The 27,346-nt window shown below is 50.0% G+C and overlaps 1 protein-coding gene across 1 annotated transcript in view; it reads right to left on the bottom strand.

Moving 5' to 3' along the window:
* Window positions 1-27,346, bottom strand: part of alk (ALK receptor tyrosine kinase) — a 255,900-nt gene that overhangs the window by 43,922 nt on the left and 184,632 nt on the right. Inside the window, exons 5-6 of the mRNA XM_088626040.1 lie at window positions 12,552-12,697; window positions 3,313-3,444 (exon numbers count right to left, since the gene is read on the bottom strand). Of these exons, the coding sequence (XP_088482166.1) occupies window positions 3,313-3,444; window positions 12,552-12,697 (278 nt within the window). The remainder of the gene's footprint in view (window positions 1-3,312; window positions 3,445-12,551; window positions 12,698-27,346) is intronic.

The following is a 27,346-nucleotide window of genomic DNA, read 5'->3' on the forward strand; positions in this document are numbered from 1 at the left end:
CCAGTGCCTCAGCTCTAACCACTAGCCCACACTGCCTCTCTCTCTCTCCCAGTGCCTCAGCTCTAACCACTATCCTACATGCGTAGAGGGAAACCATGTATCACCAGGATGAAGATTCATGTTGTTGTTGTGATACCGCTTTGTTGTCGAAGCTTGTCGATCCACCTCTTCAATTTGAGTCTGTGCATCCTAAAACCCTTGTTAATGTCACTGGTCACGACAGGTGGATCTCCACTCGAGACACCCAGAGTGCCCAACTAATGTGAGGTGAGCCTGATGCAGAGTTGAATTGGTCTTAATTAGGATAACACATCATGTGTAAGGAAACAGGCAGAGCTCTTCAGCTGTGAGAAATGCCATGCAAACCTGTAGGATGTGTGACATTTTCTGAGCAGCTGGACAATCAATTGAATCTGCATTCTGTGTGAAGGGTTTTTATATAGAGTACAGTATATTCATGCCAAGTAGGCTCTTTCGTGACATTTATGGTGACAGACTGTGAGAGCTTGTTCATGCTGTGTTGAAGGTATAAAAAGCACTCAGACATGTCTGCGCTTCAGAGCTGAGTGAATGGAAGCACCTTGGCTCTCCAGAGGGCTGTCGTGGTAAATTTATTTCTGAACGCTGCAGAACCGCATGGAAACGTCTTGTTTCACTACAGAGACAGGGGCTCAGCTCTAACGTTGGCCACTTCATTTGCCCACTGTGATCTGCAGTCATCCATCTCAGCACATGGAGCAGGAGGGGCCTGGGTGGGACTGGTTCCAGGGGAGGGGCCTGGAGAAGGGCTGGGGCCAAAGGTGCGCTTGGGGGAGGGGCTGAGTTCAGGGGTGAGGCCAGGGGGTGGGGTTGGGTTCAGGGGATGGGCCTGAGGTTGGCTTGAGTTCAGGGGTGAGGCCAGGGGGTGGGGTTGGGTTCAGGGGATGGGCCTGAGGTTGGGTTGAGTTCAGGGGTGAGGCCAGGGGGTGGGGTTGGGTTCAGGGGATGGGCCTGAGGTTGGCTTGAGTTCAGGGGTGAGGCCAGGGGGTGGGGTTGGGTTCAGGGGATGGGCCTGAGGTTGGGCTGAGTTCAGGGGTGGGCCAGGGGGTGGGGTTGGGTTCAGGGGATGGGCCTGAGGTTGGGCTGAGTTCAGGGGTGGGCCAGGGGGCAGGGTTGGGTTCAGGGGATGGGCCTGAGGTTGGGTTGAGTTCAGGGGTGGGCCAGGGGGTGGGGTTGGGTTCAGGGGATGGGCCTGAGGTTGGGCTGAGTTCAGGGGTGGGCCAGGGGGCAGGGTTGGGTTCAGGGGATGGGCCTGAGGTTGGGTTGAGTTCAGTTGTGGGCCAGGGGGTGGGGTTGGGTTCAGGGGATGGGCCTGAGGTTGGGTTGAGTTCAGGGGTGAGGCCAGGGGACAGGGTTGGGTTCAGGGGATGGGCCTGAGGTTGGGTTGAGTTCAGGGGTGAGGCCAGGGGACAGGGTTGGGTTCAGGGGATGGGCCTGAGGTTGGGTTGAGTTCAGGGGTGAGGCCAGGGGGCAGGGTTAGGTTCAGGGGAGGGCCCTGAGAATGGGCTGGGTTTAGGGGTGAGGCCTGGGGACAGGCTGGGACTGGAGGCGGGACATGGGGGTATGAGTCCAGGGATGGGGTCAAGAGCTCTGAATTTCAGGACATGAGAGCCATGCTGACACATCTGCAAGACAAGTCTTGTTTGAACCCAGAAAGCCAAGTACATTTTGGGCGGGAGATTTCCCCTTTCACCTGTCCTGCCATATGTCCTCCAGCCCTGTGGGGGGCAGTGGAGCTACAACTCTTCTCCATTCATCAGCTGGGAGGAAATGCATTATCCTTATTAAAAAGTCACATAGCTTAGACTTGCAGGATCGGAATATATTATGTCGCTGTGAAGGGTCAGTTAAAGCCTCCCTTTGCACTGATGCAATTAATCAAATGTCTTCCTCTGTGTCCCAGCAGATGGCTTTTAAATAATTATTTGGCTAAGCTCTTTGCATAAGAAATTCTGTGCTCCTTCTTAGCGAAGGATTAAGCTCCCTATCTAACGACATTCAATTCAACAGCGCCGACTTCAGAGGGGCCGCTTTGTCGAGCATGCTGCAGAAGACAGCCTTCGGTTTCTAAATCGCTAATTTGACATATTTGTTAAACTGTGAGTCAAATATGCTTCAGCCCTGTTTCATAAATCCCCAGACTCAATCCCATCAACTGCGCCGGCCGAGTCACTGATCCATGACCGAATCCGTCTCATTTAGCTGGGAACGCCGGTCGGGAAGATTCAGTTTTTAATAATGCGGCATTAAGACGCCGGCGTGGCGCTGGAGCCAGCGCGGTACAGATGAAAATTTCTCCCGCCGCAGGAACTGTGGCGAGGAGAGACCGGTGTACGATCTGCGCGGGACTCGCAGAGAGAGGGCCAGGGACACGGAGGAACACTGCTCTTGCTCTGGCCAGGGGCGGAGCAGCTCAAGACAGCAGAGGCGGGCACAGCCGAACAACGGCGTCTTTCCATTGAAGTGGCGCACGTTTTCATGATTTACTGGGCGGCTTATGGGATAACTGGGGGAAGCCCGGCCCAGGCCGAGAGATGGGTGTCCCTCAAGAGAGTAGAAATCTGTCCCAGCGTGATGATCGAAGGAACAGGAAGCTGTGTGCGGCGCAGGATGGTCCGACGGGGGGCTTGTCCCCTGGCGCCCGGGACGTGGCTGGACTGTCCCACAGCGGGATATACTGACACTCCTCAGCACTCTCTTCCACAGCCCTGAGCTCTGCGGCTCGGCCAGCACACACGAGCCAACACCCAGGCTTACACACTCGTGGCGCCCACTGACATACCTGCTCAAAATCACGCTCGTCGAAATAGTGCATTATTATTCAATAACAACGGTCAAAATCCCCCCTGTGACACCCCCTGCCAGCCCTGCTGAAAAGACCTGGGTCTAAGAGCAGGAGTCCCCCCTGTGACACCCCTGCCAGCCCTGCTGAAAAGACCTGGGTCTAAGAGCAGGAGTCCCCCCTGTGTCACCTCTGCCAGCCCTGCTGAAAAGACCTGGGTCTAAGAGCAGGAGTCCCCCCTGTGTCACCCCTGCCAGCCCTGCTGAAAAGACCTGGGTCTAAGAGCAGGAGTCCCCCCTGTGACACCCCTGCCAGCCCTGCTGTAAAGACCGGGGTCTAAGAGCAGGAGTCCCCCCTGTGTCACCCCTGCCAGCCCTGCTGTAAAGACCGGGGTCTAAGAGCAGGAGTCCCCCCTGTGTCACCCCTGCCAGCCCTGCTGTAAAGACCGGGGTGTACTGTATGGGCAGTTGTCTGGAGCGCGGGATACTCACGGCACATTTCTCCCTCGTCGTCTCCATGCGGGCAGTCAGTCTGGAAGTCGCACATCTGGCCCAGGCTGATGTCGGGCCCGGACCTGCAGCGGTACCGGCCCTGCAGGGTGATCCGTGGGCTGGGGGGCGAGGCTGCAAGTACCAGGAGACAGCATCACCATCAGGGCAGGAGAACAACTGAACATCACTAGGAGCTTGAACCAGAAGGAAACGCGCGCAAGCACCTTACCTCCCTCTCCAGTGAAGACTTTGAACAGTAAAAATATTTCTTGATTTTTATTGCACAGTGGATTTTTGGAACCCTGCTTGGACGTTCCTCTGCTCCCTGTGAGTGGGGTTCTTTGCGGAGTCTGTGAAAGACTTGCTGATACACACAGGAGGTAACAGTGGGATCATACTGTGCTCAGAGAATGGCTGGGAAGAAGGTACATAAAAACAAACACCTTGCTGTAGGGAGTGGTAACAAAACACAGTGTGAGCTCTATGATGGCTCAGACAGTGGCCTAATCCAGAAAAAGATCTGACTTTTTAATCCCAGCTCTGAGGCTGCAGCACGTGTCTGGATGTTGGTGTATTAGATTTGTAGAAACAAGCCTTGATTTAATTGCCCAGGTAGACTCAGTTCCAGCTTGCAGGAGAGAATGGGCAGGCTCCCTGGGTAACTCTTGAGTCTGGAGTGGGTGGTGTGCCTGCACAGCACTGTGAGCAGAGGAACGTCATGCAAGACAACCAGTGCGCTCTCAGAGCTTTGCAAACAGCACCACGCCAGCAGAGCTCAGCTGAGGAGAGTGTTTGTTCTGTCACTGGCAGAAGAGTTCACACCCTGCAGATCTCACTGCGAGTTTCTCAAAAGCTTGCAGTACTGATAGTTTGAAGCAGCAATTAACATGGGTTATACACACAGCTTTTATCCACACATTTAAAGGAAAAAGCAAACAGAAGTAAACAGATAATTAATTTGAAAGAAAAATGGATTGAAACTGTGGGATTCCTGGTCTGCGTCACGGACACTGTGAAACTGTAGGATTCCTGGTCTTCGTCACGGGCACTGTGAAACTGTGGGATTCCTGTTCTTCGTCACGGAGATTGTGAAACTGTGGGATTCCTGGTCTGTGTCTCGGAGACTGTGAAACTGTGGGATTCCTGGTCTGTGTCTCGGAGACTGTGAAACTGTGGGATTCCTGGTCTTCGTCACGGGCACTGTGAAACTGTGGGATTCCTGGTCTGTGTCTCGGAGACTGTGAAACTGTGGGATTCCTGGTCTGTGTCTCGGAGACTGTGAAACTGTGGGATTCCTGGTCTTCGTCACGGAGACTGTGAAACTGTGGGATTCCTGGTCTGTGTCTCAGAGACTGTGAAACTGTGGGATTCCTGGTCTGTGTCTCGGAGACTGTGAAACTGTGGGATTCCTGGTCTTCGTCACGGGCACTGTGAAACTGTGGGATTCCTGGTCTGTGTCTCGGAGACTGTGAAACTGTGGGATTGCTGGTCTGTGTCTCGGAGACTGTGAAACTGTGGGATTCCTGGTCTGTGTCTCGGACACTGTGAAACTGTGGGATTCCTGGTCTGTGTCTCGGAGACTGTGAAACTGTGGGATTCCTGGTCTGTGTCTCGGAGACTGTGAAACTGTGGGATTCCTGGTCTTCGTCACGGAGACTGTGAAACTGTGGGATTCCTGGTCTGTGTCTTGGAGACTGTGAAACTGTGGGATTCCTGGTCTTCGTCACGGGCACTGTGAAACTGTGGGATTCCTGGTCTGTGTCTCAGAGACTGTGAAACTGTGGGATTCCTGGTCTGTGTCTCGGAGACTGTGAAACTGTGGGATTCCTGGTCTTCGTCACGGGCACTGTGAAACTGTGGGATTCCTGGTCTGTGTCTCGGAGACTGTGAAACTGTGGGATTCCTGGTCTGTGTCTCGGAGACTGTGAAACTGTGGGATTCCTGGTCTGTGTCTCGGACACTGTGAAACTGTGGGATTCCTGGTCTGTGTCTCGGACACTGTGAAACTGTGGGATTCCTAATTTAGGCAACGAACACTAAGGAAAAATTCCTCTGCATTTTGGGAGCACAGATCCCCTAGACGTGGAAGTGCACACTCAGGTTTCTGCGTGTACTGGCCTGTTTGCACTCTTCCCGTGGCGACTGCTGTCCGAATGCGCACTTTGGATTTCTCCCGCAGCCTGGACCTTCCCTGTTTGTGCAGCACCGCGCGGACTGGCAGGGGCGCTACCTGCTGTACCCGGTGATCAATGGCCTCGGGGAAGTGCCAATTTATCTCCGTGTTAACACTTCGCTAACGACTCCAGAAACAATAACTCACCGCGCACGTGCACCTCCCCAGCTCTTTAATTCAGGCCTGCCAGATTGCAGCCATATTTGCATAACGTGAGCGAGAAGCATTGACTCATGTAATAACGGCTTTAATTAATGTTCCTGTCTGCGCTGCTCTGCACAATACAGCAGTAAGGAGCAACAACACTGTTAACAGCCCTTCCTACACTTCTTGACACCAGAGGAGCGCTGCCAGGAGGAGTCTGGCCAGGCCCAGTGCCGTGCACCGCGGGGCTCCGGAGTGTGGAGAAATGAGCGAGGCGCTGTTAAACTGCCGTTACTGTCGTTATTGTTTTCGGAGCAGGCTGGCTCTGTGCGCTCCAGGGCAGGGTAACAGCGATCCCCGAAGCAGCGATCGGCAGCGTGCCGCTCGTGCCTGCAAACCAGCAAATCCAGCACAATACCTGGAACTAGTGACGCGACTGGGTGAAAATGGATTCTGGGACGGTGTCTTTACCTTGCTTGGCATTATGGTGGCAGCTGTGTTTACCCCCACCTCAGGGGGACTTTTATACTAGAAGATGCTGTTAATAAGGCCCTTGGAATGCATGATAGGAGCATAAGAAAAGTAAAAAAAAACGAGAGGTGGCCATTCGGTCATTTCTTGAAAGAAACCAGGTTATCAGCTTTAATACCACGGCTGGGCAGCTTGTTCCACACCCCCCCCCCCACTCTTTGTGTAAAGAGGTGCCTCCTGTCCTGATTGTCAGATCTCATCCAGTTGTTTCTTGAAAGAAGCCAGTGTATTCCCTTCAACAGCATTGCTGGGCAGCTTGTCCCACACTCTAACACATTAATTTCAGCCAGCTGTGAGCTGCCCTAGAGCTCCCCAGTCAGGGTATAGATCCCCCGAATGAATCAAACTGCAATAAAAGGAGACATTGATTCGAACTGTCCCCTTCAGCAGGAGCAACAGGGCTGAAGGCATTGTTGACAGGGCCAGGGCTGACGAGCACAGTCAGCGCCCCTGGATTCCCTGGGATCTGGCCAGGACAGAAAACCTGTTGTTGAAAAATTCAATTAAGCCTGAAAAACAATACCCAAATGAGCGCGAACAGCCCTCACCCATCCATCTCTGTCACTTTGCAGGAGCAGAGCTGTGCAGGAGAGCCCGCAAGGCAACGACAGATGCCCCAGCAGATCACACATCTTAAACTCTCTCAGCCATAGTCTGGATTAATATGACAGGGCTCACTGAGTCTCTGCAGGAGGGCCCAGCAGGGCTGTGTTACTGCACGCTGCAGCAGCTGAGAGGTGTGTGTAGCACAAATCAGTCTCCTGTTCCGAGGAGAGGCAGCCCATGTAGATCAGATTGCAGCTCACCAGGACTCACGGCTCACCAGGGCCAGACTGTGTTTCTACACTCCTCAGCTCACAGCTCAAAGCTCACCAGGGACAGACTGTTTCTACACTCCTCAGCTCACAGCTCACAGCTCACCAGGGACAGACTGTTTCTACACTCCTCAGCTCACAGCTCACAGCTCACCAGGGACAGACTGTTTCTACACTCCTCAGCTCACAGCTCACAGCTCACCAGGGACAGACTGTTTCTACACTCCTCAGCTCACAGCTCACCAGGGCCTGGAGTGACCAGCAGGACTGTGTTTCTACACTCCTCAGCTCACAGCTCACCAGGGCCTGGAGTGACCAGCAGGACTGTGTTTCTACACTCCTCACCTCACAGCTCACCAGGGCCAGGAGTGACCAGCCGGACTGTGTTTCTACACTCCTCAGCTCACAGCTCACCAGGGCCAGGAGTGACCAGCCGGACTGCGTTTCTACACTCCTCACCTCACAAGAACTGCACACCTGAAATCATGAGTTTTCCAATTTCTGTCCTAAATCAGTGCGGAGAATTTTTTTTTTTCACAGGCTGAGAAAGGCACATCGCTTTTCATTACAGCTATGTGTGCTTGTGCTTTTGATCAGGTATATCTTTTCCACAAACGTGCACATTGATTTTCTGTAAGCTTTTTCATCCAACATTAACGAGCTCTAGGCTCTGATCTTATTCATTAGCAGATCCAGCTTTGGGGAGCTGAAGCCGCTGAGCTACAGATTGTTATTGGAACCTGTTATTGAACCGAACGCGGGATATTAAAGCACAGCGGATCCCCAGGGAGACAAGAGGAAAGGAGGGACGCAGTGCGATTTGAGTCCTGCGGCCGTCACAGAGAGGCAGGGAATGCTGATAAGCAGCACATTTCCCTGTGAATCACTCCCTGTCCTTCCGGAGACTTCAGAGTGCGTTCCGCTCACAAGCTCCCCCCTTAGTGCCAGTGTCACCCCAATCAGGGCCCTGCCTGGCGCGGGGGAACCTCTCTGCCCGCCGGCAGGGTGCCAGCCGGACAGACGAGTCTCCGGACACTCTGGTCAGTACATCCGAGCAGCAGATTTCCCCCCCGGACTGGAAGTTCTGGGCGGCCGTGTTCGTTTTATGAAAACGAAAATCGGGCCGTGCTTTCCATCGCCTGGGCGTACGTTGTATGAAAAGCGATCGTTTTTAAACAGAGAAGCAGGAGTTTCTCCTTCTTCATTTGCAGCGCCTCGCCCTCAGCTGGGATTTGGAGGCTGATCTCACAGTAATTTACTTATAGAGCAGCATTAACATGCAGCGCGGATCCAAAGGCCAAGGAGGAGTTTCTCAGCGTTATTAAAGCAAATGTAATGCAAAGGCTCCCAGGAAACGCTTTGACAAATAGAGTTTGAATACTTAAGGAGACAACGAATTTTCACAACTTGTTTGTTAAACAGCCGAGGGGCTGGGATCAATTAAAGATAAGTGTGTGTGGCTCAGCATCCTGAGAGGAAGGGCCAATGTACCAGCCTTTGCAGGCACAGCCCAGCAAGCAGCACTGTAGTCTTCTGAAACTGGCAGCTTGACCGAAGCGTTCATCCAGTTTTAAACAAGGAGGTCAGAGCCGGTGTATGTAGGTGTAGGGGTTAGAAGATAAACCCAGGGTTAAGAACAGTGATGCATCGTGAGTACGCATATTAATCAACTGTTTGTCCAATCACCGCTCTACAGGGGACAGAGCTGCTAGCTTTGACTTAATATGAGTAAAAGGTGAAACGACAAGTAGCAAGACTGTTTAATCTCCTGTACCGTTGGGACTGGATGGAGAGTTCGTTAATACCCATAAATCATGTGGGGATTAATGCTCATATGCGTAAATGTATATTTCTCACTGAGACCTTTCAACTTTTCATGAGTCCCTCAAGGAAGGAACTGGCGATTCCAAAACAGACAGAAAGAGGAAGCTGGTCTCTGACAGGTCCAAGTGTGACGAGCACAACTCTCCCTGCTGGGATTTGTTCCTGGTCACTCTCAGGCTTCGAGCATGCGGTGCTGCTCCTTAGACACAGGATCAGAGGACACAGTTCCTTCAGCCTGTCAGTGTAGGACAGCCCCTTAATACCTGTATTAGGTCTCCTCACAGTCTTCTCTGTTCAAGACTGAAGAGACTCAGTTCCTTCAGCCTGTCAGTGTAGGACAGCCCCTTAATACCTGTATTAGGTCTCCTCACAGTCTTCTCTGTTCAAGACTGAAGAGACTCAGTTCCTTCAACCTGTCAGTGTAGGACAGTCCCTTAATACTTGTATCAGTCTCCTTACAGTCTTCTCTGTTCAAGAGTCTCTTTAGACTCAGTTCCTTCAGCCAGTCAGTGTAGGACAGCCCTTTGAGCCCCAGGATGTATTAAGTTGCTCTTCTTTTGACTGATTCCAGAAAAGCACCATCTTTCTATAACATCATCACGAGACCTGTACACAATATTCTAAATGAGCCATTACTAGACCTTTTAACTGTATACTGTATCCTATATTGTTATTGTTAAACTACAGAAGTGTTCCCTGGTTCTGTGTGAAAGTGACAGCAGGAGCCCACACTGCCTGGAAGAGACTCCAGCCTCCTGACACAAGATCCAGGTCATTCCCTTGAAACAGCATGGTTCATTCCCATCGCACCATCCAGTGGGACAATTCCTGGAGCTTCTGCCTTGATGCGAGCTTTGAAAAGATCCGCAAGATCAAGTATCCATATCACGGACATGTGCACGTTGTTAATGGGATGGAAACTTCTTACAGAACAAGGCTTTCCTGGGGCTCTAATGCAGTTTGGGGAAATGGGTGAAATGTAAGTGTATTGGAGGAGGGAGGTGAGTGTTTTTAATCGGTGGCGGTGGACAGATGCTGTGAATTCATGACGGTGCAGAGGCCAACAGAAAACAGGACACCCTCCATGTTTGGGTAGGAGCAGGTTTCTTGCCATTCAGAAGGTGCTGAATTCTAAAGCCCAGTTTTCTGTGGTATTGGTGACAGTGACATTTATCATATTTACACAGTCAATTATTAATATTTATATGAAGGACCCAAGGACTGGTGACTCTGGGGCTGCCCTTGTGCACCATGTCCAGGGAAGCTCGTTCCGAATGGTCACGTCATGTTGGCCAGCCCCGAGCTCTGATCTCACCAAGAGACCTCCTGCCATCTGCCCAGCAGCAGGAAGACAGAAGCTCTTCACCGGTCTCGGCGATCTATGGCAGCAGGGGGCCAATGGCAGAGCTCGGCGCTGTGCTTTAGCAATGCCTGGAGTTAGGACCCAGCACAGCAAGCCTGTTCACTCAGATCCTCCGATGAAAGTGAAGGCAGCTCCCAGTTTCCAATTCAAGGGGAACTGCAGTCCCAGTTTCTCAGACCGGTTTACGAAATAAATCCATTGCCAGGATAGACAACAATCACCAAATCTGAATTGAGCACAAAATCGTGAACTTTGTGCAATTGCAGCTGCTGGACTTGCCACAGGAGAGAAAGAGAGAGTTTGCAAGAGTTGTGATGTGATGCCGCCCTCCCTGCTCTCTAGTCACCATATTGACTAATGTAACGCGATGAACGAGTGAATAAGTACTGCTTGTGCAGCAAATATGCACAGCAGAAATGTTCCCGCACGCAGAGCTATCAAGTAAGTTGTATTTGTTGGGAAAACCGTTTTGAAGTCAAGAATAATATTTCTATTGGGTTACAAGAGACGTACAGTAATCACAAGCCTGCTTGTTTACAAAGTAACAGGACCGCAACGCATAGGTGGACGTTTTGATGCCTTGGTCTCAATCTCAGAAAATGGTGCCACAAATACCTGGAAATTTAGTCTATTTTGTGATGTAAATTGGGGTGTTTTACACACTATGAGTAAGTTTGACTTTTATTGCGGTTTTAAGTGCGCTCATCAGTGCTGATTCCTTCTAACCCACAGATATACTGTAAAAATAGAGTTGGATTTCCCCTTCAATACAATTTATACAGCTCACTATAACACTGGACGAACAGTCAAATTAATAATATGTATACAGCTCACTGAAACACAGGAGTAACAGTCAAATTAAGAGTTAAATTGTTTTTGAATACTTTTAATGAATTTTTTATAAGATCAATCAGAAATACCTAAAATCCACCAGTCATTCTTGTTCAGGGAGTTATTTGTTGTATACAATGTGCTTATTTGTCTTACACTCCTGGCAGCTCTCTGTTCGTGTGCTGTATCTATATCCCTTTAATTACATTTAACATAAATTATTCTTGACAGTGCAAGAGTTATAAATGAAAAGTTCCATTGTTTGAAAGCAGCACAGGAAGAGATCAGTAGGTGCTGTGTGTTAGTAGTAACCTCCTGGGTTGCTCAGGGGAGGCTCAATTCTGTGAACACCACTCCTGTCACTGTCTCACTGGGTGATGAGGCGATCAACAGCTAAACCGGCACTCAAGAGGAGATTAACCTCCTTCTTCTTCCCTCTCTGTGACTCTAAGCACAGACATCCGATCAGCCAGCAAAGCCATCTTCTCCCTCAATGACTTCTCCTGCTGTTGTCAATGAACTGGGGTTTTACTCACAAGGAACAAAGACTTGATCTTTCTAAACGTATATACTGTATAACATTTTTATATCATATCACATCTTTATATTATTTTTAAACAGCTGAAGACTACCATTGTCCAAAATGCAATTTTTAACTGTGTTCAACATGTAAAAAGCTTTCTTTTTCAGTTATTTTTACACTGCAGTTCAATTACTCTAAAGTTATATAGTGTGTACTGTATATCCGATATAAGCTCATAGAACAAGAAAAGCATGAATTAGTCCACAATGGACTAACTATGCACTCCCTGTCTGTGCAAATTTACAGTGATTTTCCCTGTCCATGCTAGCTCTCTCTGAAGACTCATGAGTCTCCTCTCTCCCACAACACACTGAGTCTCCTGTCTCCCAAAACACACTGAGTCTCCTCTCTCTGAAGGCTCATGAATCTCCTCTCTCACACAACACACTGGATCTCCTCTCTCTGAAGACTCATGAGTCTCCTCTCTCCCACAACACACTGAGTCTCCTCTCTCCAACAACACACTGAGTCTCCTCTCTCTGAAGACTCACTAAGTCTCCTCTCCATGAAAAGACTTGATCTCCTCTCATCACTCTCTCATTAGGTATTAGTATACATTCTGATAATCAGTAGTTATTACACTCTGACTAATATAGTATGTCTGTAATAGTGCAATTTATAATATTTTCATTATTTGTAGTAATGTGGTGAAATACCTTAAAAATCACCTTTTGATTTAACAGGTGATTAAATAAATGATGATGACAACATTCCTTCCTCAAACATCTCATTAACTTCACTGCTTACTTGCTTTGCTGCCCAAGAGCCTATTTTTCCAATATTCTGTAAATATTTTTACTCACAATGAAAATCAGGTCAACAATCAACACCATCCTCATCACCAACATCGCTATTATTGATGTACAACTACTTGATCACAAAAACAACCACAAAAATCGTAAGATAACCACCACCAATAATAATAATAAGCCCTGTTCCCCTGTATCGCTGCAGACTCTCGAACCCGTGCCTTACCGGAGGTGCAGTTGGTGAAGAAGCGAGGGTCCAGTGCAGCTGTGTCCCGGTCTGCTTGTCCGCCGTGCCCGCCGTGCCCGCTGTACTCGGCCGAGATGCGGAAGGGCGCCCACGAGAGACCCAGAGCCAGCCGCACCAGCGCCCAGCTGCCCAGGAGAGACAAGACGAGGAGGGTGAGGAGCAGAGCGCCGCACCGGGCAGCACGCCCACAGGGCCCCCCGGAGGAGCTGCTCAGCCCCGGGGGCGGCACCTCGGACCCGGGCTCCGTGACCCGGGCTGGGCCCGCTGTCTTTGGCATTGGGTCGCCCCTGCACGGGAAGAATCCTGTCTTTGTCTCTGGATGGCTGTGCTCCTCTCTGTGCCCTTGTGTCTGGCTGCCAGCGCACTGCCTGCACTCTCTTCCACCCCGTCTGGGTGCTGCCTGAATGTACTTCCTAATTTCATTACTGGATTCAGGCTGCAGACCATTGGCCCTCTCCCCCCACCCTTCGCTAGCCCTGATAAGCCCTCTCTTCCAATCCATCTGACATATTCCGTAGCTCTGCCCTTCTCTTCCAATCTCGCTCTCTCTTTTCCCTCCCTCTCGGACCTGTCAATTTTACTGTTATCTCACTTCAGTCAGCGGGAAAGAGCAATGTGTCTCGCTCGTGTGAGAAGTGTCTATCCCAGCACACACACTGAAGACATCATGACACCACTGACTGAGCCACTGGCTGACTGAGCCACTGACTGACTGGACCACTGACTGACTGGACCACTGGCTGACTGGACCACTGGCTGACTGAGCCACTGGCTGACTGGACCACTGACTGACTGGACCACTGGCTGACTGAACCACTGGCTGACTGAGCCACTGACTGTCTGAACCACTGGCTGACTGAGCCACTGGCTGACTGAGCCACTGGCTGACTGAACCAATGACTGACTGAGCCACTGGCTGACTGAGCCACTGGCTGACTGAACCACTGGCTGACTGAACCACTGGAGTGATTGCTAATTACTGACTTCAGAGTCTGATTGAACATGGCTGTTGTCAGCCCTCCCGAACTTCCATTACAAACTCCATAAAATATGGTTGGGAAGCTTGTTACACACTCCCACATCCCTTTGTGTAAATAAGCATCTCATGTTTTCATGCAGTTCCACATAGTTTCCACTTGTGCCCTGGTTTCCACTTGGTGGGTTGACTTTAGGACAGTCCCTTAATACTTGTATCAGTCTCCTCACAGTCTTCTCTGTTCAAGACTAAAGAGACTCAGTTCCTACAGTCTGTTAGTGTGGGACTGTCCTTGAAACCCAGAAATATATTTGGTTGTTCTGATTCCAGTGCAAAAATATATTTTTGATAACATAGCAACTACCATTGTACACAGTATTCTTAAGGCTGTCTGACTAGTGTACTGGCTAGTTTTAACATAATATCCCTTGATTTAAATGTTGTGCTCTTGACTATACCATATTTCCCAGCATTCTGTTTGCCTAGTTTATTCAAAAGATGTCTGATTTGAGTGCTCGAATGTATTCTTTCATTTTTGACCACTTTTTATCTGGTGACACAAGCAGCTGCCTGTTGCCGCTAAGGTATAAATCAGATGCAGAAAGGTCTGATCTTCAGAGCAGAGGCATCGAGGGCCAGCTGGTTTCTCTCTGTCTTCTCCAGAGGGCTTCGTCATACATGTATTTCGTAAGCAGCTGTGACTTCTGGCACCCTGCTCTAATCTCTGCGATACCTAATCAGACAGTTGTCGCTGTGGCATGGATTTGACAAGCTGGTTCATAATGACTTATTTTCATTCGGCTGACAATTTTATCCATATGAATGATAGTTCGTGGTTCATACTTGTATGCCCAATTATGAACGTTGGAATTTTACTGGAACAATAATAATAATAATTCTTTACACATATATATTATATATAGCTTTTCTGGACACTCCTCTCAAAGCGCTTTACAGGTAATGGGGACTCCCCTCCAGCACCACCAGTGTGCAGCCCCACCTGGATGATGTGACAGCAGCCATAGTGCACCAGTACTCTCACCACACATCAGCTATCAGTGGGGAGGAGAGCAGAGTGAAGAAGCCAGTTCAGAGATGGGGATAATTAGGAGGCCATGATTGGTAAGGGCCAATGGGGAATTTGGCCAGGATGCCAGGGCAACACCCCTACTCTTTTGGAGAAATGCCCTGGGATTTTTAATGACCACAGAGACTCAGGTCCTCAGGTTTGTCTCATCTGGCCCCTCTAACACCTCTTCCAGGTCTCTCATCCAGGTACTGACCAGGCTCACACCTGCTGAGCTTCACTGGGGCTGCCAGTTGTGAGCTGCAGGGTGATACGGCTGCTGGCCATATGCTTAAACCGCTCAGGTAAAGCACCCTGCTGAAGAGTACTGTACAACAGCAGCATCTCAGCAGGGATTCGAACCCGCAACCTTCCAGTCACTACTCCAGAGCCTGTCTTCACGATGAGCCCTCAGCTCCGCGCAGACAGAACCTGGGGAATCCCATCCCAGCGGCCTCCTTCCTCAGAAAGTGAAGCACTGCGGCCACACTTAACTCTTTGTTCCAGAAAATCGTATGCGTTTACCCCAAACCGTTACAGTATTCTAATCAAATTCATCACTTCCGTCAGTGCCCAGAAAGATTTGCCCTCGAGGCAGTGGAGGAGATCGGGCAGTATCTAACAGACATGCAAACCTCTCTCAGCCTGGGTGCCAGGAGCACACGCCGATGAGCTCTTATCACTGCGTATATGAAAATATAGATTGGGAGCTGCACTCTGCTCTGAAAATGACAAAAACCTGGCAGGGAATATACAGAGCCCATTGTTTGACAAACGGCGCTGTGCTTCTGCAGGCGGTAGCTCTGCTGCAGGTGTCAGGATTCTGGCTGGGGGATTCTGGGACGCTTAGGGCTTGAGTGAACAGGGAGGAGGAAGAGCTCCAGAGGCCTGCGTGAGCATATGCCTATACAACTGTGGCGTTCTGGACTCAAGACCCAAGGGCCAAGGAGATAGGAAGGCCGGTGCTAGCCAAGGGAGTCTTCAGCCTGGGGTACCCCCTCTCCCGGTCCTCCTAGTGTACCCCAGCATTGCACAGGGGACAAAACCCAGCAGGTTATCTAAGTCTCCTTCAGTCCCCCAGAGCTGAACAGAGCTCTCTGCCCCATTCCCCCCTCTGAAACGTGTTAAAGCTAACAATCAGCTCAATCGGGTCTTTCAGAGAAGAGCTGGATGAAAACCCACAACCCCCCAGATAGTGTGACCACAGTCACTGAACTGGTGTCGCTGTGTTTGTGGCATTTACTGAGAAAAAAGATTTCAGCCATCGGATGACACAACTGTGTATGGGATTCTCTGGCTGCTGAAGGTGCAGCTGTTCTCAGGCGTGAAGGCTCCACAGCCTTTCCTTTTCCTTCCAGCTTGGAATACCCCTTTACCTGTTCCTCTACAGCCCATAAAAGGACTATTACATATATTTCAAGTCTATAAAGAAAATGTCAAAATTGAAATCCTTTCCTTCGTTTAGGATAAAAACTAAGGTCTAAGCTCTATTTCTGAATACCAAACCCACCCCAAACAGTACAAAAGAAGCAGGACTACGTGAACAATGATTCAGGCACTATGGCATTTCAGAAATGACTCCACATTCTGTGTGCTACACGCTCACCTTGCAAACAAAGACTTTAGAAGAACGTTCCACCCTTGAACAAGCTCTGTGTGCCTATAGAAACATCTTCCTCTCCCTGTGTACATAAATACCTTCCTCTCTGTGACAATAGAAATGTTTAATTTCTGTGCCTGCTTGAGCAAATCTGGAAATAATTCAGACAGCACTGTGATTCAGTGCCTCTAGAGATATCTTCCTCACTCTGTGTGCCTATAGAAACATCTCCCTCTCGCTTGATATAAATATCTTCTCCGTGACAGCAGAAATATTTAATTTTCCTCCCCTCGGAAGCTAAATGAAGGACATGCACATTTTCTATTGCACAGGAAATGGATTACAAATTAAGGACAGCATTCCTCACTCTTCCTCTGAACCGCAGGAGTTTGGAGAATGGAAACTATGTTTATATATAAGACATGCCTTTTCAACAATACAACCAATTGCAATGTAATCTCTCTAAAGCTCTCAGGGTACACACACACGGGTTAAGTTCAGCAGGAGCCGCCAGTGAAGAGACACAAACTGATCAAACAGCAACTCCTCTGAGCTGTCCTCTCCAGCGATTCTCAATTGTACGTTCCGGGTGCAGGTCTGACAGGACACGGACGTCTGCGCTCGCTGTGCCAGTGCCTGTGCCAGGCTGGTACACTGTGCATTGTGAAATAATCACAGGGCAGGCTAATGAACAGGGCGGGGGGCTGCTATCATGGTGCCCTTTTCACCGACTTCAGTTTTGACTGGCAAATTATACAGCCTATTTTTCAGGCTGAGTCAGAGGAAGTGGACACCTGCCCAAACAGCAGATAAGATTCACTCTCCTGATAACAGCTGAGTGAAGCTGAACACCGCGCCACTCAATCGCGCTGACGGATCTGCTGAAACACCAGCGCGTTTCCATTTTGAGGCTGCCGGAGGCTGGCGGGAGTGGAGTGTGTCCGGGGGTCTGGCCCTGGTGTGGCTCTGACATGCCCACGAGGCCGGTGTGGGTGTCTGTGGTGGAGGCCAGGAGCAGGGCAGAGCCGACTGTGAGCTGCCAGCCGCAAGCTGTGTCTGCGGTGTGCTCAGCGCAGTTCTGCGCAGGTCTAGCTGTTGTGCCTCTCGCTTCTCCCCGATGCCAACGGAGGTGAGATCCAGTGGACAGTGTAGGAGTGACACCAGAGAACGTAGCCTTGTCTCGCGACAACTCCAGCTCCCCAAGAAATGAAGATTAATTAACACATTAAGCATTCAAGTGTTAGTTAAATCAACACCATTCCTTAATGATTGTAATGGAGCATACTACCTAGCATACTATTAGAACATATTGCTATAAGAACATATTATTATAATGGCATACTATTAGAACATATTATGAGCATATGCATATGAGCACACAACATATATGCTGTCCTATGCAAATTTCAGAGACCGTCCCTAGTAATGAGGTTGAGTGGGTCAACCTCAAAAATCCCACCGCTGGCGCCACTAGTTTTTCACTGTTCCCTGCAGATGGATGACTCCGCAGGGCTCCTGTCACAAGGTGTGGAATCTCTAGCCTGTCCCTGAGGCCTGAGCCACGCGTTGTCATGTACTCGGCACTGCCCGCATGCCCTTGAGCGTGCCCCCACTGACACATCGCCGAGCTCCGACGAGCCAGAGGCACGCGCCCATCCATCATGCTCCCCGCGGAGTGGCAGGCGGGATCTAATTGCTCCAGCCTCACCGCAAATAGTGCAGTAAAGACAAATTATTAACAGGCAAGAAAAACAACTGAATGGAAATTACATTCTGGAAGACAGTCAGCCTGAATGGACTTACAGTAGATGAGGAAGGTCTTGTCTCAATACATTTCCGAGCAGGTAACTACTGTGGTATAAAACTATACAGAGATCGACACGATAGGAGCTTTTGATTCAATGCAACACAAACATTCTCAAAATGAAAGCTGTGAGAATCCAAGGTAATGAAAACAGAGCAGAATAATCTATTAGACAGAAAGCACTCTCACTGGGCGAGTACAGTAGCGAGTACAGCACAGCAGGGATCAGTACTACTGCTACTGTTCTTTCTAACTGACTGCAATGATCTGGACCCCAGCACGATTCATAAACTTATCCAATGTGCACACGACACAAAAACAGACGGAGCTGGAACTCTTTTTATACTAGAGGACTTAGGCAGGAGTATCATCTGGGCGGCCACATGGGAGATGATATCCCAATAGACTGAGATATTACAGCCAGGGATGGCAGCAGGCACAGTGGTCAGCACCGGAGGTTATTGATTAAAAAAGATAGTCCAGCGGTCATCCCGAGGATCGCAAACAGGACCCTGGGACATTAAGGAAGGAAGAAAAGACACCACCCCTGTACGGAGAGGAGTGCAGGGGCCTGCAAACTGCTCAGATTCCTTTTGGATGTCAGGAGGGTGGTTAATTCGTGAAATCACCTACAGCAGCAGCTCGCGATGAGCCCCGCTGACACCCCCGGCAGCATACCTCCCTGTCTGCTGTGTGAGCAGAGAGCGAGTGAGAGGCCGGAGTGAGCTACACCTCCCAGCCCCCAGCCTCAGCAGCATCCACAGGTACAAGCAGCGCTGGCAGACCCTTCTGAGATCTCCAGCCCGGCGCTCTGGGGTTAATGTTCCTCTGCAGAAGTGGAGCAGAACGTTGGCTCTTCAAAGCACACCTGTCTATCACTACACACACGCTCTGGTTCAAGCCTTCAGGGTGCGTCTGTAAGATCAACTAAAGATTCTGCTAATGAGAGAGCAGCGAACATATTCGGAACATATTTGTCACGGATTTGTTACAACCTGTAAACGTACAGTGTAAATGCACGCACGGCGACACACACAGAGGTACACGCAGATGCACAGATGCTCAAGGACATACACACATGCAACGCACATGTGTATCCAAACAGATGTGGACAAACACACGCCCAACTGACGCACACAGACATGCACACACACAGTCTCACAAACAGGCACAAACACACTCCCAACTGATGCACACAGACATGCACACACAGTCTCACAAACAGGCACAAACACACTCCCAACTGATGCACACAGACATGCACACACACAGTCTCACAAGCAGGCACAAACACACACCCAACTGATGCACACAGACATGCACACACAGTCTCACAAACAGGCACAAACACACACCCAACTGATGTACACAGACATGCACACACAGTCTCACAAACAGGCACAAACACACACCCAACTGATGCACACAGACATACACACACACGGTCTCACAAACAGGCACAAACACACTCCCAACTGATGCACACAGACATGCACACACAGTCTCACAAACAGGCACAAACACACGCCCAACTGATGCACACAGACATGCACACACAGTCTCACAAACAGGCACAAACACACACCCAACTGATGCACACAGACATGCACACACACAGTCTCACAAGCAGGCACAAACACACTCCCAACTGATGCACACAGACATGCACACACACGGTCTCACAAACAGGCACAAACACACACCCAACTGACACACACAGACATGCACACACACAGTCTCACAAACAGGCACAAACACACACCCAACTGACGCACACAGACATGCACACACACAGTCTCACAAACAGGCACAAACACACACCCAACTGATGCACACAGACATGCACGCACACAGTCTCACAAACAGGCACAAACACACACCCAACTGATGCACACAGACATGCACACACACAGTCTCACAAGCAGGCACAAACACACTCCCAACTGACGCACACAGACATGCACACACACAGTCTCACAAGCAGGCACAAACACACACCCAACTGACGCACACAGACACGCACACACACGGTCTCACAAGCAGGCACAAACACACTCCCAACTGACGCACACAGACATGCACGCACACAGTCTCACAAACAGGCACAAACACACACCCAACTGATGCACACAGAGATGCACACACACAGTCTCACAAACAGGCACAAACACACACCCAACTGATGCACACAGACATGCACACACACAGTCTCACAAACAGGCACAGACACACACCCAACTGATGCACACAGACATGCACACACACAGTCTCACAAGCAGGCACAAACACACTCCCAACTGACGCACACAGACATGCACGCACACAGTCTCACAAACAGGCACAAACACACACCCAACTGATGCACACAGAGATGCACACACACAGTCTCACAAACAGGCACAAACACACACCCAACTGATGCACACAGACATGCACACACACAGTCTCACAAACAGGCACAGACACACACCCAACTGATGCACACAGACATGCACACACACAGTCTCACAAGCAGGCACAAACACACTCCCAACTGATGCACACAGACATGCACACACACGGTCTCACAAACAGGCACAAACACACACCCAACTGACACACACAGACATGCACACACACAGTCTCACAAACAGGCACAAACACACACCCAACTGATGCACACAGACATGCACACACACAGTCTCACAAACAGGCACAAACACACACCCAACTGATGCACACAGACATGCAAACACACAGTCTCACAAACAGGCACAAACACACACCCAACTGATGCACACAGACATGCACACACACAGTCTCACAAACAGGCACAAACACACCCAACTGATGCACACAGACATACACACACACGGTCTCACAAGCAGGCACAAACACACTCCCAACTGATGCACACAGACATGCACACACACGGTCTCACAAACAGGCACAAACACACACCCAACTGACACACACAGACATGCACACACACAGTCTCACAAACAGGCACAAACACACACCCAACTGATGCACACAGACATGCACACACACAGTCTCACAAACAGGCACAAACACACACCCAACTGATGGACACAGACATGCAAACACACAGTCTCACAAACAGGCACAAACACACACCCAACTGATGCACACAGACATGCACACACAGTCTCACAAACAGGCACAAACACACTCCCAACTGATGCACACAGACATGCACACACACAGTCTCACAAACAGGCACAAACACACCCAACTGATGCACACAGACATACACACACACGGTCTCACAAACAGGCACAAACACACACCCAACTGATGCACACAGACATGCACACACACAGTCTCACAAACAGGCACAAACACACACCCAACTGATGCACACAGACATGCACACACACAGTCTCACAAACAGGCACAAACACACACCCAACTGATGCACACAGACATGCACACACAGTGTCACAAACAGGCACAAACACACTCCCAACTGATGCACACAGACATGCACACACACGGTCTCACAAACAGGCACAAACACACTCCCAACTGATGCACACAGACATGCACACACACAGTCTCACAAACAGGCACAAACACACACCCAACTGATGCACACAGACATGCACACACACACAGTCTCACAAACAGGCACAAACACACACCCAACTGATGCACACAGACATGCACGCACACAGTCTCACAAACAGGCACAAACACACACCCAACTGATGCACACAGACATGCACACACACAGTCTCACAAACAGGCACAAACACACACCCAACTGATGCACACAGACATGCACACACACAGTCTCACAAACAGGCACAAACACGCTCCCAACTGACGCACACAGACATGCACACACACAGTCTCACAAACAGGCACAAACACACTCCCAACTGACGCACACAGACATGCACACACACGGTCTCACAAGCAGGCACACGCGCAGGCACAGGCAGGAATGCTCTGACATGCACACACACAGGCACACTGGCACACAAATCGGTCCTCTGACATGCCCTGGCCTCTGAATCGTGTCAGTGAGTCACAGGAGTGACGACAGGTGAGAAACTGGAGAGTGTCAGCGGCTGGGCTGACAAGCCGGTCGGCTCTGGAACGTCACAGGCGGGCTCATAATCGCATTCTGGCTCTAATTGGGTTTCCCCTCTGCGCCTCGTGTCCGATCCAGCTGCTCTGAGGGACCTCCCTCTCCTTCCCGTTCAAACTCTTTGACTGAGCTGCCCCCAGGGCCTGGAGACAGGCGGAGGGCGTGGCACTTGAGCTGGACAGGGAAGCGCTATTCACCCGCCCTATCGGATCACATCCCACCCACCTGCTGGAGTCCCAGCACACAGGGACAGCTGCTGGGATCTGGGGAAGGGCGATCCACTGTCACACACGAGGGCCCAGCAACACAGGGACTGTCCCACGGAGAGCACGGGGCACAAGGCAGCAGCACATCCTGGACTGGACACCACGACACACGTACATCCCCTGAACTGGACACCCGTCCATCACAGGACACGCCCAGCTCCTGGACAGGACATCAGTGTCGTAGTGTGCAGAGGTGTACAGTACACAGTGCTGTAGTGTGGGCAGTAGTGTACAGTACACAGGGCTGTAGTGTGGACAGTGGTGTACAGTACACAGGGCTGTAGTGTGTGCAGTGGTGTACAGAACACTGCTGTAGTGTGCAGTGGTGTACAGTACAAAGTGCTGTAGTGTGGACAGTGGTATACAGTACACAGTGCTGTAGTGTGTGCAGTGGTGTACAGTACACAGGGCTGTAGTGTGTGCAGTAGTGTACAGTACACAGGGTTGTAGTGTGGGTAGTATACATGCCACGGTAGTGGAGAGTGCAGAAAAAGGATCATTCTGTATTCTTCTTTCGGTAAAGCAGACTGCAGAAGCAGTGTGAGAGGGTGAGAAGAGGATCAGCTAGTGTGTGGAGTCTGTGGTGGAATGTATCTGAGCTCCTGCATTACATCAGCCTTCCCTTTGATGAATCCTCAAGTATCCCTCCTGAATTATGCTCTCCAGCTCCTCTGCCGCCTCGTCCCGGCAATGAAACCGCAGCTCTTTGCTACAGTGCGATGAAAAAGCCTTGTGATAACTGCGTGCATTCTTTACGTTGAGTAATGGCTAAACACAATTTTACAACACACCCATATTTTACAAAGTGAACTAAAATTATTTTGCGACATGACAGTCCCAGTAATAAACAGAACAGCACAACACCATCTGTATCAGCGATAACCTAGCGAGCTTGACAAGCCAGGGTGCTGTACACACAGATAGCAGCCTGTTTTAATATGCCATTCTGTAAAGGTTTAATACAGAGTAGCTACGGTCTGCCCATACATTTAAGAGAAATAGTTCTGGCAGTACCTGCACCTCCATGCGCACTCTGCAGCTGCCTGTAACAACCTTAATAACTCATATTGTGTGTAAGATCCAGAATAACTCATCCATACTCCAGATTCGGTTCTAACCTCACAGCGTTACAGCAGTGAACACACAAATTCAAACAAGATGATGCATCTCCAGGGGATTTATCATGTCAATAAACCTAAAAAAAGTCCACTTGTAACAGGGCTCAGCATACCGATCATGTCTGAGAAGAGGTATCACCCCTAGAAACCTAGACAGAGCAAGTGGGGAACTGACTGTGTGGGGTTGAGCTGTCTAGTGTCACCCTAAATGTCTTCCTAAGCTCAAATGTTGAAACCAGCAGGTGTGTCCAGACTGCACGAGCCCCAAGCCGGACACTCCTACAGCATGTTTCACTGGACAAGGAAGGGTGGGCATGCAAGTCACCTCCCAACTGCTGTCTGTGAGTTCATGGTGAAATCTGATCAGCACAGGCAGGACCATGCGGGTGTTGCATCCACATCCATCGAGCAGGGATGAGGGTTATGAGAAGTAAAAGTCTTAAGCCCCTGTGAATCTTAAAGACATCAGAGGGGAAAGGCAGCTATTGAAGTTAGGAAGCTATGTGGTCCAGCATATACCCCTTACTTACTGTTCCAGAAAGTCCTGGCTATGTCTCTGACAGACTGAGCCCCACTGTGTTCTGGGATGAGAACGAATTTCCAGTATATACCTCCTGCTCTCAGGAGATTCCCAGTTCAAACCGTGGTGCTGTCCATGACTGCACTGCTATAAGCTGTCTGTGTTTGTAACCACATTTCACCCAAAAATACTGAATTTTAACTAAACATTCAATACAAATAGAAATATTGAAAATCCACTTTAGCTTTGTCTGTCCATTCTGTAGAGTTCAGTAGAGTTCTTCTGTAGCACCCTCCCTGCCTGCCCATTCCAGAGCTCTTCACAGAAGCAAAGCGAGGTGAGCAATACTCAGGTTAAATAGTGGGTAACAGATGTTTCAGAGCCCAGGAGTTTGCAGTCTTGGTCATTGCAATACTAGTTTACATTATTAGAACAACCTGGAGACACACAGCACCATTCTGTACCAGCAGCCCCACTGGAGACACACAGCACCATTCTGTACCAGCAGCCCCACTGGAGACACACAGTACCATTCTGTACCAGCAGCCCCACTGGAGACACACAGCACCATTCTGTACCAGCAGCCCCACCTGGAGACACACAGCACCATTCTGTACCAGCAGCCCCACCTGGGAGACTCAGCCACAGACTTCCCTGCTTGTCAGTACACTGCTAGATTGAGCTAGTGGAAGCACGAAAACTGTTTTTCTTTTTACTGTTTGCAAAATCTCATTGCTACTTTCTTCACGGTACGCTCAGGTTCTGATTAAGTTATTAATTTCACTCTTTTCCTGCGGGTCCATTTTCATTCATTAGTGCTGAGTCTATTAATCCTTGTGTTTGTTTGCCGCAAGTAATTGCTGCTGCCGTTATCCAGCCTGTGAAAGCATGCAGCCTTTGAAAATATACGAGCAGGATGTTCTCATTCATTCATGTTTTCTCCCTTTTCTAGTTTTCCCGCACAATATTGCTGAGCAGTGAAACACAAAGCAAAGGACACCAGTGGAAACGACAGTACATGAAAGTGTATTTAAAACGGAGAACAGGTGCTTTACAGAGAGGGTGGTGGGGGCGTGAAGCAGGATACCCATTCATGGTGCGGAAATACTAACTAGCACACAGGCCGGAAGTGGGTGTGTACAGTAGGGGTGTGTCAGTGTGGATGTCTGTTTGTGTGGGTATGTCTGGATCTGGTGCACTCTGGTCCCCAGCGCACCGAAGTGCTCCATTGCTGATCCTTGTTCTGGGATGGACATTAAAATGAGGGAGTGGGTGCTGTAATGGGGTCCCCAGTTCCCAGAAAAATTAAGAGTAGCAGAGGCATGGTTCATCCACTAAACACTGCAGGGTGTTGGCTAGATTGACTGAAAGCCTCTTCCCTTGCTGTGCTGTGAAGGCCCTGCACAGTTTAAAGTCTTTACGCAGCGACAGGCCAGGTTTCGAGACAGACAGCTCCCTGTGCTTATCGCCGACCGTGCCCTCTGACCCCTGCTATCCGGGAGCCTTTCGCTCGCTGACCCCAGCGCGGAGGAGGGCACTCTGGGATCCTAACGGCGGGCGACAGTGAAGACATTCAGCTCTTGCCCCTAAGAGACTCCTTCCTCCTGTAAGACAGTAATGAATTTCAGAGCGTTTCGGAGGTCTCTGGGAGTTCTTCCCTGGGCGTCTGTTGTGCAATGCTTACCAGGCTGGGGTGATTGTGGGTAATTGTTGGCTTAGCAGTGCAGAGCCATGAAGGGGAGAGACAGCTGCTCTCGTTAGCGCAGGGTTCGGTTGTCCTCTGAGGCTTCATTAAGAGCTCATCCTCTCACAGACCGACACTCCTCTCCGTCTCTTCTCTCGTAAGAACAGAAACAAGTTACAAATGGAAGGGAGGCCTAGCCTGCTTGGAAGCTAATGGCCAGAATAAATAATCCTTCCCTTCATCTGATGGTGGAAAGCAAGGTTCTACTAATCACGATGATTATGATTGCTGATCGCAGCTAGCTTCCTCTTCTCTGATTCGCTTCCTGTACTGGCAGGTGTCCGCCAGGACCTCGCGGCCCCCCTGCTCATTGTCTTTTCCTCGGATGTGTGCCAGATGTTGAAGCAGTCTTTCCCTGTTCCCTAGTTTCTGTTGGGAACGGCTGCCGACCCCAGGCCGATGAAGAGCACCGCATGACCACGAGGAGATGGAAAACGTCTCTCTCGCTGCGGATAGGACCGGACAGTCCCAGTGCCGGCCTGGCACCTGCGTCCACTGTCACCCTGGACTGGGCATCATCAGAGCTCTCCCCTGCTCTGGCCCCCTCCGATCTTCCACTACTGCTCTTTTCCGCTCTCCGACTCCCAGGAGATACACGGATCTCAGTGTGCTGCCATCCTACCTCTCCATTACCACGTTTCAGCCGTCCCCTCCTGAGCTGGTGCACTTGAGAGTCCTCCTCTGATGCAGCAGAGCATGCATGCCATTAAAGAACGCTAGGAGCTGCAATCAGTTAGCAGCCTTGTACACAGCCTCTGTGATTATCCTCATACAATCCTCCGCCCTCTGTAACAACGCCGGAGAGAGGCGGCACTGTGCCAGGCCGCAGACCCGCCCCCTCTCGGCTGCAATTCCCACAGGCAGGAAGGTGTAGGAATAGACAGGTCACAGACTAGGAAATCCCCTTTGCTAGTAAGGAGTTAATTAATCCCAGAATCTAGTCCAGCTGTTTCTTGAAGGAAGCCAGGGTACTGACTTCACTGACATGGTGGGTTGGCTCGTTTCACACACCCACAAGTCTTTGTGTAAAGACGTGCCTCCTGTCCTGACTGGAAGATCTCTTCCAGATGTTTCTTGAGGGAATCCAGGGTATCGACTTCACTGGGCAATGTGGCTGAGCCAGGCTGCCACATCCCTATTTGATTTGAATGGTGCATAGAAGAAGCACTTAATTGTTTTCTGTTATGATATTTGAATAAAGGCATTGGGTAAAAGACTGGATTGTTGTTAGAATGGAGTAGCTATTTATAGCAGACTTGCACAAAACCCCTTTTCTGCAGTGATCCGGTCTTTCATGGTCAACTGACACTGCTTTGCCTGTGCTTGTGCCCTGCAGCTGCCAAGCAGCCCTGACCTGACCCCCCAGCTGTGTTTATTATCTCATTGTCCTAATACTGACTTCAACAAGTTTACACATGTACAGCACTGCTCAGGTGAAGTCGGCTTTTCGTTGAAAAGTCACATTCATAAGCAGTTTGGGAGTGGGAGGGTTGTAGAGTGTTGTGATCAACATCTAAGTACAATCAGGTGTTATTTCTGCATCATGCTGAGTTTGCAATTCTTAATAAATTCCATTTGATTATT

Source organism: Lepisosteus platostomus, chromosome 3 (assembly GCF_059453375.1).
Source record: "Lepisosteus platostomus isolate fLepPlt1 chromosome 3, fLepPlt1.hap1, whole genome shotgun sequence".
NCBI classification, from domain to species: Eukaryota; Metazoa; Chordata; class Actinopteri; order Semionotiformes; family Lepisosteidae; genus Lepisosteus; species Lepisosteus platostomus.